A 13,169-nucleotide genomic window follows, 5' to 3' on the forward strand; every position below is an offset into this window, starting at 1 on the left:
ACACCTTCTTCTCTCTGGTAAAATTCTCACTGGCATTAGCAGGAATTTTGTCCAGTCCATGAATGGGACCTCTAAGCTTTACATGAAAGTATCCACTGGTTTTGACTCATTACATCCTTCAGTATTGCTGAGGTGCTCCCAAAAAGCGCCTGAATTCAATATGCAGTTACAGCACAACCTGACAAACAAAAAACTCTGACACCTCTGTACCACAGAAATTAGGTGTGAACTTTCTGTTGAAGGCAACTTTCAACTACAGAAAAGGAAAACCTTTTCCAACCTCACTGCTATCCCATCACAAGCTTCTGTCATCTACTGGGGGGGGGAAGACTGTTTTAAAAAGACTCCTCAAACGGGTCCTGGTTTCTGATGAATAAAATCACAACCGTCTACAGATATGCATGCAGCTGACTGCTGCGTCTGACCCTGCTAGGCTCATGATCACAAGATCAGTGAAAAGGATGATGACATTAGGAGTAACACCACAGGTCTTCATAAATCAAGTGATCAGCTGCATATGTTTATTTAATTATATTCAGACCTACAGGCCAGGCAAAATATATGAGTTTTTTATTTATTAGTCAGCGCATAAGTACATTCAGGTTGCACAACTCTTTCCAAAAACAGTAAAAGCATTTTTAGCCATCAACATCTGCTAGAACATCGATTACAATAAAATCAAACTTCCATTACAGTCCATTAACAGTATCATCTGCAACACCTAAAATTAACAAGTCATTACTTCCTGAATGGCTCACACTTCAACCTAAATAATTATATGATTCTATAATTAATAAGCCAAAACAACTGTCCTGCTTGTGAGAGTGATTTTAAAAGCATATGCCAGTCCTGGAAAGCTTCAGCTTTTTACTCATTTTGTCTGTTGAGCTAAAAAAAAGAAAAAAAAGAAAAAAAAAAAAAAAAAGAGCACAGGTTTGTATCAAGTTAACAAAGAACCAAATGGTGCAGAATCTCTAAAAGAAAGGAATTACTCTTGCTAAAATCAAATGTACAATATAACTTCTACAAACACAATACTAATAATAGTTTAAAAAACTATTCAAGCTGCAACGCAGTTTCTTGTGCTCCTGCAAAGACAATGCAACCAGAGTTTCTCGGAATAGAAATAAACACCACTTAATATCTTTCTCCGAACACAATAAAGCTACCATGTGAGGCAGCTTGTGAGTTCAAGCACTTTGACTTTTTCTTCAAGTTCACAGGACAAAAGCCCTCAAAGGATGCTAATACTCAGTTGCCTGTGAGTGGCTGTCGCAAATTAAGCTTGATCTTTCTCCATGCCAAGCGCACCAACCCCTCTTTCTGGGATTCAGTTCACTCTGGCAGGGCTTCCTGTCCTGGTCAACCACCAGGAGACATGACTGTAGTAGGACTGGTAAAAATAACAGCTAAAACGTTCACAAAGTGAACCTCTACCTTTTACGTTGCAACAACATCCACCCCTTCCTCTCTGATAAAGCACTTTTCCTAAGCTAACCTCCAAGAGTTTTGCAAAGAATGTCAATATTTAACTACCTCTAAAACAACAGGGGAAGGTATTTATCCAAGGTCAATAAGCAAAGCAAAGGAGAATCAGGAATTCAGACTAGATCACTTGAGTGCCACTGCAGTGCTTTGTCCCTCAATGACTCTTCAGCTGGCATTTTTATTTAATTACACTAGCTAGGAGCACCAGCATGCTACTTACACCTCTTCACTTCACAGTTCTGATCCATGTCTGGTACTTATCTGGAAGTGCAGCGCTCATTAGCGTGGTATACACTGTGTTACTGGTAGGGAAAGAGGCAAAGAGTAAGTGACACTCCAAAGGCAAGAAAATCAATTTCTAAAACTAGCAAAGCAGCAGAACAAATCTTAGTGAAAACAAACGTTCTGCTTAGGTACACAAGGGTTAGGAAGAGTGGGAGACTGATAAAAATGAAGGCTGGTGGCACAAATTTTTAGTATTTTTCCCCCCACTCAGTACAGCAAAGGAACTATATTTCTACATCTATTTTATCACTGTATTAAAAAATTAGCATTGCTAATCTTAGCAGTTACACAGACACAACCTTCTCCTTTCCAAATTTCCTCACGTTTATAACAGAGTAGAGGAAGTCCTGGTATTAACTTTGAAGAAGCCATTGCCAAGCTCTAACGCGAATGGCTGATCCAGAGAATATACTGAGCTTGATACAGAAGTAAAACAAAACAGGATAACCTGCAAAGGTGCAATTTGTGGAATAATGCAGAACAATAATGGCACACTGAAATAAATCTCTCTTAGAAATCTTATAAATGGTACCTAAAAGCTATGTTCCCACTTACTGCCTTTTCTTTTTTTCCCTTTTTACACATCAAGCAGAGCTACATCAGAAGCTCCCAAGAAAGCCATTTTCAGTGTTAATGCAAATACAAAGGTTCCAAAAATGAAAGGCACAAATGACTCAGGATAAAGCCCAGCTCCTCCTCTAAGCAGTCACTTGTTTCACTACTACAAAGGAACTTCCCATTACCAGTCCGAGCCTAACAAAGAGTAGTTTCTTGGCTAGAGTGACAGACCAAAGAGGAAGAGCACTGTGGAAGCGAAAAAAGCATGCCACGTGCACAAGCAGAAATCTAAGTTGGGAAACTGCAAGATCTTCAGACAGACACATAGGAAGATCCTAAGGAAGTTTGTGATTGACTTCTAAGTGGTGCAAGGCATGGCCAGAGGCATTGATTAACATCTCTGAATCTAGTACTTACTTGTTTAAGACTGGCTTCACTGACAACACCTGTACAGAAAGTTTGAAGAGTTGTCATTTTGGTAAATGAAGAGAGAATTAAAAGGCTATTTAGAAGCAGTAGTAGAATGAAGTTATGAAAAGGAATAATGCAAAGTCAAGAATTTCTCTTGCTGTTTGTTTGCGGTTTTTTAAATATCAGATAATTTCACAAAAAATATTTTTTAAAAGCCCTCTGAAACACAGAACATTTAAGTTCTCAAAACTAACTGGTAAATAACACTCATGCCTAACACTTTATCTGCCTGCCATAATATTTGTAATTGTGCTTGAAATAAGGAACTGCACAAAGATGATGGCGATGGGATTCACCTCATGCACCTTCCACTTGGATTGGTACACTATTACAAAATGACTATCTATGCAAGCGTGTTCAGAAACATTTAACAAACAAACTTAGCAGTCTTAAACTCTCCAGAGACGGTTGTAAAGTACACCTTTTTCACCATGCCTTCCTTGCACAGCTTTTAAATCCCTGACAAAAATGTAACTGCACTTCTGCTTTGAAAAAGAACATTAAGTCACAATGCAGAATTTAAAAGCTTACCTTAAAAAGCGTATCAAAATTGATGTTCTGCTGTCCAGTAGCGTTGAGAGCTTTGATGGCTGCAGTTCTGCAGGAAAACAATGTAGTATCATTAAACACAGCTTACTGTTCCAAAGGCTACAAAGCACCAATGTGAAAAACGTCTCACTAAACGCCTTTACATTGAAATGCTTGCCTTGGCCTAAAATAATCCAGAGTTCTGCATGACTGAATCTAGTCTCACACTGCTGAAGCTACTCTGTAACTAACTACAACACTGAGTACAGACCAACAGGAATCCGTCAACACCTTTTTGCATACCACACAGCCTAAAACCTAAAAAATGTCATCTGCAAACACCTTCCTAGTGCCATCAAATACTTTTGTCATTGTGAATCTAAATCCTTTAGCTTTTACTAAACTGCTTTATAAAGAAATTTTGGGTGCATGCCTTATCCTTGCAATTTTTCATCTTTTATGCCACTCAGTGCCACATAGACTTTCCTCTGGCACGCATGAATATTGCTCCTTACCTCATCTGTTCCCTTTTGAGTGGCATCACAGAAACTGAATAAGCTGCCTGCTCAATGAGCTAACACCCATTTGGAGAAGAAAACACACAAGTCTCTTAAGCTTTTTCAAAATAAAAGTGTTATATCACCACAGAGCTCCAAACTAAATTTACCTTCGATCGTCAAAAGGAGGAGGGGTAGTCCAATGGTCATAGTTTGTCTCCACACGAAACCACCTATATGTAACACAACACACAAACATAAACACAAGCAAAAAGGCGAATTGGTAGGTAATTAACAAAGACAAAGAATACAATATCTCTGTATTGCCAAAAGGAAAAAAAAATCCCTCAAAAGCCTCCTTCCCATGTCTCTTGCAAGCCCAGGGGGTCCTATGTTGATAAAAATAGCAGCCTTTACCATAAACTACTGAACACAAATAAAAAAGAAGAAACCTCTGAACTCCTGCTGGTGTCCGTGACAAAGCTACTACTGACTACAATAAAAGGAAGATCAGATCTTTAAAGAGATGATAGGAGAAAAGACTGCAGGTAGGCATGTGATGCAGCCTGCAGCATTCCGGTTGGAGTACACAGAGCCAACAGGCCACCTGGCTGTTGCCAAGCCAGTACTCGCTGGCTGACTGTACGCATTAAGTGCCCTTTTTCACCGCAGGGCAACTATCTTGTTATCTCCTTCATATATTAAGCTGTCAATATTAATTGACAGGAACAATTATTTTTGAGCTACCAACCCTTCTACCAAATTGGGTCAAAATTAATTTTGAATTGCTGAATTTACCAGTAGAATATTTGGGAGCCAGACAGGAGAGGCCCTCAAGTCTTGTCTCTTTTGGATTCTGGCTAAAAAATAAACACATACAGGTGTTCCTTCCACCCTCAACCCTCTGGACTGCCCCAGCCTGACAAGGTGGTGTGATTCCTTCTCAAAGAGGAGAAACTGGGGTTCCTTTCAGAGACTTTCAAGCTTTCCCTGTCCAGCTGTAAGCATTAGTAAGAGATGCCCTGGATCTCTCAAGAATGTTGGGTCACTAAGCCTACCTCTCACTCAGAAGGGAATATGAAAAAGCAAAATAAACTGGTTTTTAATACTTACGCTCCACCTAAAGGATCAAGAGGCCAGAGATCGGCTGGCCCTCTTCTATTCCTCGTTATGACCATGCCTTCTTTGGGTGATACACCTCCTACAATATAGTAAACTTCAGCAATGATGGGAATGCCAGCTAGTCTGAGAACAGCTGACTGAAAGTCCTCTGCTCTGCTCAGGGTCTAATGCAAAAAGGAAATCACAGTGAAACAAAGATCACAGAGCACAGCCAAGCACAAAAACGAGCACTGGGACATCTTAAAAAGAAGAAAAGGTCCAGCTTTTTTGAAAATAGCAATTGACTGTAAAGTGCTACTTGAAACATGTTTCCAAACAGACAATCATATGAACATGAAATGCCTATGACTAGTAAATTAACTCATTAATCCCAACTTTGCAAATATTCAAAGAAAACAGTAAATATAAATGCACATATACACACCCATACATGTACACATTTGTATATGGTGAAAAGTGAAAAAAGCTGGAAAATCTGCCATTCAAAAGACAGAGACATATCCTTACTCTGCAAATTCAACCCCCAGCAAAGGATTTTCCTGAATCCTCAGGAACACCCTCAGTCTTTCAATGTGAACAACAGGATAGATGAAAAGTGGATGAAAGCGGGGTGGGGGGGGAAACCTACTCAATGTTTTTGTCTTGCCAGTGGTTTCAGAGGATTTAGGTAACAACGGTGAGTAAGGCAGAGGCATTGCTTACAGCAAGCCTGTGTTCTCCTGCCACAACCAGGTGACTAACTTAGCATAAACTGACAGTCACTGCAGCCAATGAAGCTATTTTCAGGCACAGAGCCACAACCTACTGAAGTACGTCTTTAAAAGTGAACGCTGTGCAGGAACTAAAAACAAATATGGGGAACGTGCATCAAATAACGTTGTTCAGAAAGACAGGGGAAACCCTAGAGAACAATTATTTCTGACAGCAACACTGCAGCTAGTAGTTTCAAGTCACAGCCTCAAGACACATCTCAATCTCCAAAAACTATGAACAGTAAAGTCTCCAGTAGACATTCCAGTTCTGCAGGGAGTTTGTATACCTGCAATTGTATCATTCATGCTTACCGTAATTCAAGAATCTGAGAAGCAGCAAATCTGTTTTATCTTAGTAGTACCCTAACACAGTACTCAAAAAGTGCTATATGAAATACCGGTCCAACTCCTTCCACTCACCGGTGAACTCTGCATTTTTAATATGGTAACATATCAAATGTAGTGTGAAATAACCACTGGGTGAGACACTAGCCATCTAAGAGTGCAGCTGCCTCAATTTGTTAAATTACAAATCACAACTAGCTGAAGTAGTCCCTAGGAAAGAAGTCTTTGCACAGCTTCTCAAGGACTTTTGGCATTGATTAGAGACCACCTCCCTGAAGGGCTAGAACTGCCTCTCTCCTACACATCACTTTTGGGGACAACACCCATCTCCTCTTACAAAATGCATTTACTTATCAATTTATTGAATTTTCTGTGAAACTAGAAGTTGGAACATCAAATTTATTAGGAAGTTTGTAAGTACAAATGACATCACTGTGAAATATGAGACAATAACTCAGTGCACTTACATCTCGGACAAGCCAGCTGACAGGGTAATTCCGATTCAGAAAAGCAGCTATTGCATTTTCCCACCACCTACCATCCTCTGGGGAAAAAAAAAGAAAATAATAAAAATTACTATGTATGCATGTTACGTACATCCTGTGAAATCTAGCCTCCTGCCTTCCTTTCTTCTCCACGTCCCATCTCTAGCTCTACAATCTTTCTCTCTACTGTATTACAAAAGAGCGGTGCAATAAATTCTTTTAAGTTTATTTAAAGGGCAGCTTTATAAATTTATAAACAGGGCAGCTACATATCAGCATAAAATACCAACATTCCAGAAGAAGGGCTAGCAAAAAGCATGAAACCCAGGTGAAACTAGAGCTGAAATATAAATAGACAATCCCAGCTGAACTTGAACCACAGCAGCTGAAGTAATGACCCTGCTTTCCAGAAAGCATATCAGACCTACAATGAGCGATCATTATCTTTTTGGTGTCTTCTGAAAGGTACAATATGCCCACAACCCTAACAGGCTGCCATAAAACAGCAGGAGTCTGAGGTACGGTGGACAATAAAGAAGATAGTGTTCAACATTGTACAGAGAATACACAATATCTCTCAGAACTTGCCAGCACTGGCAAGTCCTATCAAAAACTACCACACTTCTTCCAGTATTGATAACTTGCTAGCTGCTCAGTTTTAAAACTGTTTTTATTCATAGCTGAATTATAAGTAACGAAGAGTCAAAGGTGACTGTAACCAGGACTAGCACTTTGTAACAAGTATTTCCAAAAGAATTGCTGGTCCATTCCTACAATAGTCTACATCTGTCAACTCAAATATTAGCAGCATCAATCACCTCATTATTCATCTTCCTGAACTATTTCAACAACAGGAAGAATTACACAGCTGAAAAAAAGAGGTAGTGATGGTGTTTTTGTATTACTGGAGAAAATTAAGAGAACTAAGAAAAACAGAAGGACAAGGTTATAATTACTCATATGCCAAAACCAGAAAAAGCCAGCAGAAACAATGTGCTTGTCACTTGATAGACCTTCACCCTAATTTAAAGTCACCCCCCTTTCCAGCTGTAGTTCACATGCTTGTTTCCCAAAATTTTTTAGTTCAGTCGTATGACTGAACTTTTAGTTCGGATAAAAAGCAGCAAGCAGTCAGCAACAACTGATTTACAGGACTGCAGCATGTGTTGAATGAGTGACACGTGGCTGAAGTGGAGGCACACGGATGACAGCACATCAGCTGCTGATGGACAAGTGGGGCCAACCACACACGCAGGTTTGCAGTACTTGATTCCTCTATCAGAATCAGGAGAACAGAATGGGTTTGTGCATGGACTAAACCACCTCACTGTCATCTCAGATGATCCTTGTACTGCAGGTTGAAGCACACTGCTGAGAAACAGCAGGGAAAGCAGGACGGCACTGGTTTTGTCCCCAGATTGTGCCTGTTCACAGACATAGGACTTTGCAAGATCTTCTATATCAAGCCTTTTGCAGACACTTGATACACTTAAGACTTTATTTCCAAGCTGATGTTAGTATGAACCAAAATCAGTTGGCATCTCTCAGTATCAGCCCAGGATACTGAGTTTTGAAAGGATTAAATAACTACACTAGCATCAGAAGCAGGCTCTTAAAAAAACCCATGAATGTAAACTATGGAAATAATTTAGTGAATGCAACAAGGCAGTATTAACAAAGGGAACAGGAATCAAAAGGTGCACGCTCCATAGTAGAATCCCCACTCACAGAGATAATGAATATGTATATAACATATACACTGAATAGCGGTTGCTTAACATTAAAAAAATTGAAAACAAAAGATTGATTAATTAAAAGAAAAGATTAAAAAGAAAAGAAAAAATGCTTACCACAATTGCAAGTGAAAAACAAACATTTATTTTAGGTGTTGGTTCTAACTCAGACTACATTGCTTCCAGTTCTAACAAACAGCTAGAAGTATGCTTCTTAAAAAGAAAAGAAAAAAGAAAAAAAAGGAGTGAAGCAATGGCAGGGGCAAACCCAAGCTCTGAGTTAGACATAACTCAGTATCTGTGAAACTGAAGGGCTGATGGAAAAGGCAGCGACCATTCCTCTGCCCTCCTGACAGTTACCAGCCCTCCTATTGTCAAGCTTTACTTCTCGGTAGTGACATTTCTCAACTTCCTTCTACTACTGGATCTGTCCTCGGCTGCCTTTCCAGTACCTCCATGCATTCTCTCAGGGTCTGCTGTCTTTCCCCTAGATCTCTCAGTCTTACACTTCTCTTCCCAGCCTCTCTTTGAAGCTGCCTCATGGGGACAGAGAATTGTGGAAGACAGAGAAAGGGACAGAGAACTAGGAAAGCAGCCATTAATTTACTATACACAACTGCACCTTTTTCCCCTCAGCCCCTACTCTGCTATCTCAAATTATGTCTCTTGAACAGAACACATTAATTTGTCTTTTATGGCTTTCCTCAAGGTTCTCTGTCTCCTTTGACACTTTTCAAGGTCAGATGATGCTGGGCTGACAAATACCTTTCTCCCATGTAGCAGCCAAAAACCTGGCAGCTTGTGTGCTTTCACTCCCTGAGGGCAAGAGAAGTCATGCAACATCAGCTTCTTCCTGGCAACCCGAATTACATTTTTCCCTCTAGGAGAGTATGAGAGGAGGTCCCGAGCAGGAAACAATCAACTAGAATAATGTACGTAACATCAGGTGGGGCAGACAGATTTATTTTACCTCGTTCATCACCGGAGATTGTGAACTTGTGTGGACTTTGTCCAGTCCATAAGCCTACATAACCAAGAAACGTGGTGCCTTGATACGCTATCTGAAACCAGGAAACATGCAGTATTTTAGCATTCTGGAACAGAACACTAGTTAAAATACAGGCAACTTTCTGAAGCAGCATCCTGTACTTTTTTTTTTCTGTGACTTTCATACAGAGGTTATTAGAAAATGCTTTGTCTTAAATTACAGCAAAATTTGCAAAGTAAAGAAAGACTCTGAGGACCAAAATTCACTGCATTTCATTTGTTAATGATCACAGACTGCTACAAAAGTACTGCTGAAGTTAGCAAGTTGCCAAGCAAGAAACAAACAAAAAGTTCTCCATTTGCAAAACAGACTAATAAATATAAAGAAAATCTCACTAACGAGGACTGCATTAGCAAGTAGTTCATTTTCAGAAATTTTCATCTAACATACACACATTGGTCAAAAAAGTTAACAAGGCCTTGGAAAAAAAGCCTCAAAATCAGTCCCTGCCAAAACTTATCTCTTTTCTATATTCTCTAGTACCTCTCTTCTTAATATTTTGGCATTTCCTTCTTTCAACATCTCCTTCCAAATAACGATCTTGAGATATTAGATTATGCTGTTCTATTTGTTCCAGTTTATCACACCAGACTGCATGTCCAGAAAGCAAAGAAAACCAGCATTCATCCCACACTACTAGAGAGATTGACTGTGCTGCTGTAATAATCCAGTAAACCTGGGATAGGAACCACATTCCTACATTAAATCCTGCTGCCTATACAGCTGTACGACCATACCCTGTTCCTTCACGGAAAACCACCCAGCCACCAGAGATGATACCTGCCCACTTTTTATAAACTGCACATCAATTGTAATCTTGCTTAATATATCGACAAAATTGTAATCCAGGTTCCGACCATGGTAAATGTTTCCTTTGTCATCCTGAGCGACAATACTAGTACAGAACCTTCAAAAACAAAAAGGAGAAAGAACGATCTAAGAAAAAGCTATGACAACGCTTTCAATATTATACTTGAACTAACTCAGCGTTTTAGGAGGAGTAACTGACTTTATCCTCTGTGAAGTATTTTAGTAACGTAAGCATACAAATGAAATGGGAACTTGCATTACATCATTAACACTTACACTTCCCAACCCTAGAGAACAGTCTCACCCTACACTTACTGACAAATTTTCTTGCAAGTTTTAGTTTCAAATTGGAAAAAAAAAGGGGGGGATAGAATGGTTTGACTGAAGCTCTGCATAACTGCACAACACTACAATGTCCAATATGACTTAGGCATGATAACTCTAAGGGAAAGTCCTTTCCCGCAGAGTCTAACATATAAAACTGTATGATACTTAACTTACCAGGTCTCACCTGGCTCAGAAACTCAAAAGCCTCACTACCATCCACATCAGGTCAGATATTACAGACCAGGTAGGAAGCAGCATTTCAACTTGGGAAAATTTTCATTATTTCATTTTAACACTTTTCTGAATTGAGATGAAAAGTGGTCTAAAACCATCCACAAAGCATCAGTCTGAAACTTTGTGGATTTCATTTTGACAGTTATAGATTATTTCAATTTGGACCCTGTTTATATTTTTAATCACAACTAGATAAAAATTTCAACGTCCTTTCAAACTGAAAACACCGGCTGTTGTTAAAGTATCAGCCATTTCAGTAATACGCTAACCTCTTCTCTAGAACAGGAAGTGTGATGAACTTTTTTACTTTTTTACTAACAATTTCAGTTTCATTGAAACAGGCTTTTCTATGAAGTATATTGAATTAGCAGGGAATTAAAAATTTATTTTCTGTGAAGTTATGAGTTTGTCATTCCAGTGATGCATAGAACTGTCTTTCAAAACTGCAAGAGTAAAAAAATTCTGCAGACAAGTAGTTTGTTCCCAGTTGATTTTTCTTTAATATTGCTGAGAAACTTAAAATTTCATGGGCCTTACCAGGGCTGACAAGTGCCCTCTATGAAATACTAAGAAAGCTAGCATTTAAATTACTATCTTATCTGATATTAATCCTTATTAAGAAAAAAACCCACCAAATACCACACATTAAGAAAAATAATAATCAAAATGCATACAAGTGGCTGTATGCAACTGTTTTTTTATTAAAATTGTACTGAAAAATAATTCTAGAATCGTCACAGGCAATGCCAATTGTTTATTATTATCCTGCACATGCTTCTAGAGCAAAAAAAGACAAAGAAATGGAGTGGTTTTTCCACTGAGGTTGTCTGCCGTCATAAAGATACTACATCCATTTTACACTGTGCAAATAAAAAAAATGGCATTATACAGTCATTTATAAAATTCGCATTATACAGTGAACATTCATTCAGAAAATGGTCTGGAAGCAACCATATCTCAGATGAATGGTTGAAATACTTAAATTGCAACTAATTCTTCCAGTTTCCTTTTTGGGGAAATAGGACAATTTAAATGACAAGAGTGCATTACATGATGCACTTTGATGATAAATGAACCCAATTACTTTGAATGGGTGGCCCTTCCTTATTAGCAGAAATTATTTTTGTACTTTTATACATTTACACAGATATATGTACACAAAAACATTACAGCTATGTGTTACCTTTATTAACAAATAAACACACTGCTTTGCTACGTTGTTACCTTTATTAATAAAAACACTGCTCTGCATTTCTGGTTCAATTCAGGGCATAAACTTCCTAATGAGAATGAAACCTTACAGCTGAATGCACAGAACAGGGTGAGACGAACATTGCAAATCATCTATCATGTCTTCACCTGCCTTTTTGTGCATTCTCCCATGCTGAACCAAAATGAACCTCTACCCATTTCTACCAGATTCTCTAAGCACCAGCCACTTACGCAGTAGACTCGTAGGCGAAGTTTAGCAGGACTCCATCTCCAAGACTTATTCCCAGGGCTTTGCACAGCCCCAGAATTTCCCCTGCAAAGGGCTGCGGCATAAAGAACTCCAACTCTGCTGCTATCGGCCGAATGACTTCGTGGACCCATTTTGGTACACTTTCACTGCAAAATATGCTCAAGGCATTAGCCAAGAAAGAGACACAAGAGATTTGCAACATACAGCTGGCAGCGAGACACCCACAGAGCCTGCCGTTTCTCTGATCGGGCTGTCCCAGCCGCCCACCCCTGAGCATCCCAAGCCCTTCACCGCCTTCTCCACATCCCCACAGAAGCCCCTCAAGGTTCCTACTGTGCAATTTCTTCTTATTTTTACCAGAGATCTCCCCGGTCTATCCCCTGGCAAGGTTCCTAAGCGTATAAGAACTGCGGTAGTACTGAGTTAACGCTAAAAAAACAAACACAAACCCAAAACCACCCCGAACTTTTGAGCTGGGAGTTCAGCAGCCCTGCGGCACGGCTTCCCCCTCCCTCCCGCCCAGGCCCGCAGCGGCGGGTCAGGCGGCGCACGGGAGAAGGGCACGACGGGCCCTTGACGCGGGAGCGGCGGGGACTGCGGCTACCCCTCACGCCGCTCCGCCAGTGGCACAGGGCGGCGGGCCCGGCGGCCATTTCGCACCCCGCCGGGCTGCCCGCTCCCGCCCCGCCGCCTCACACTCACTCGATAACCCGTGCGACGGCGGCGCGCAGGAAGGCGGGATCGAAGCGTCTCAGCACCGGCAGCCAGCGCTCCTCAGCGGGGCTGTCGAGGCTCACGTTACACAGCAGCGGGGCCGCCGTGCGGGGAGCCGGGGCCGCCGCTACCGCCCCGCACAGCAGCACCAGCAGCCCCCATTGCCGGGGCCACCGCGCCGCTGCCCGCCCCATGGCGCCAGCCCGGCTGCAGCCCTGCACCGGGCAGGGGCTGCCTGAGGGGAGGGCCGGGATATGGCGGGCGCCGCCCTCCTCGCCCGCCCGCCCCGAGGCCTGACAGCCGCCCTCGA

The 13,169-nt window shown here is 40.9% G+C and overlaps 1 protein-coding gene across 2 annotated transcripts; it reads right to left on the bottom strand.

The window, feature by feature from the left end:
• Positions 1-499: 499 nt before the first annotated feature.
• NAAA (N-acylethanolamine acid amidase) lies at positions 500-13,155 on the bottom strand. 2 transcript variants are annotated; one of them, XM_040586184.1, is made up of 11 exons: positions 12,848-13,120; positions 12,127-12,291; positions 10,093-10,219; positions 9,235-9,325; positions 6,514-6,590; positions 4,941-5,113; positions 3,998-4,060; positions 3,334-3,400; positions 2,749-2,777; positions 1,709-1,790; positions 500-888 (listed from the first exon to the last, which is right to left on the bottom strand). In XM_040586184.1, exons 1-10 carry the CDS (start codon positions 13,051-13,053, stop codon positions 1,715-1,717), a joined length of 1,074 nt encoding a protein of 357 aa, XP_040442118.1. In that variant the 5' UTR covers positions 13,054-13,120; the 3' UTR covers positions 500-888; positions 1,709-1,714. The 2 variants fall into 2 exon arrangements, with proteins under 2 accessions (XP_040442118.1, XP_040442129.1); XM_040586195.1 differs by lacking the exons at positions 500-888; positions 2,749-2,777 and having other exon boundaries at positions 12,848-13,155.
• Positions 13,156-13,169: the final 14 nt, after the last annotated feature.

Source organism: Falco naumanni, chromosome 1 (assembly GCF_017639655.2).
Source record: "Falco naumanni isolate bFalNau1 chromosome 1, bFalNau1.pat, whole genome shotgun sequence".
NCBI lineage: Eukaryota > Metazoa > Chordata > Aves > Falconiformes > Falconidae > Falco > Falco naumanni.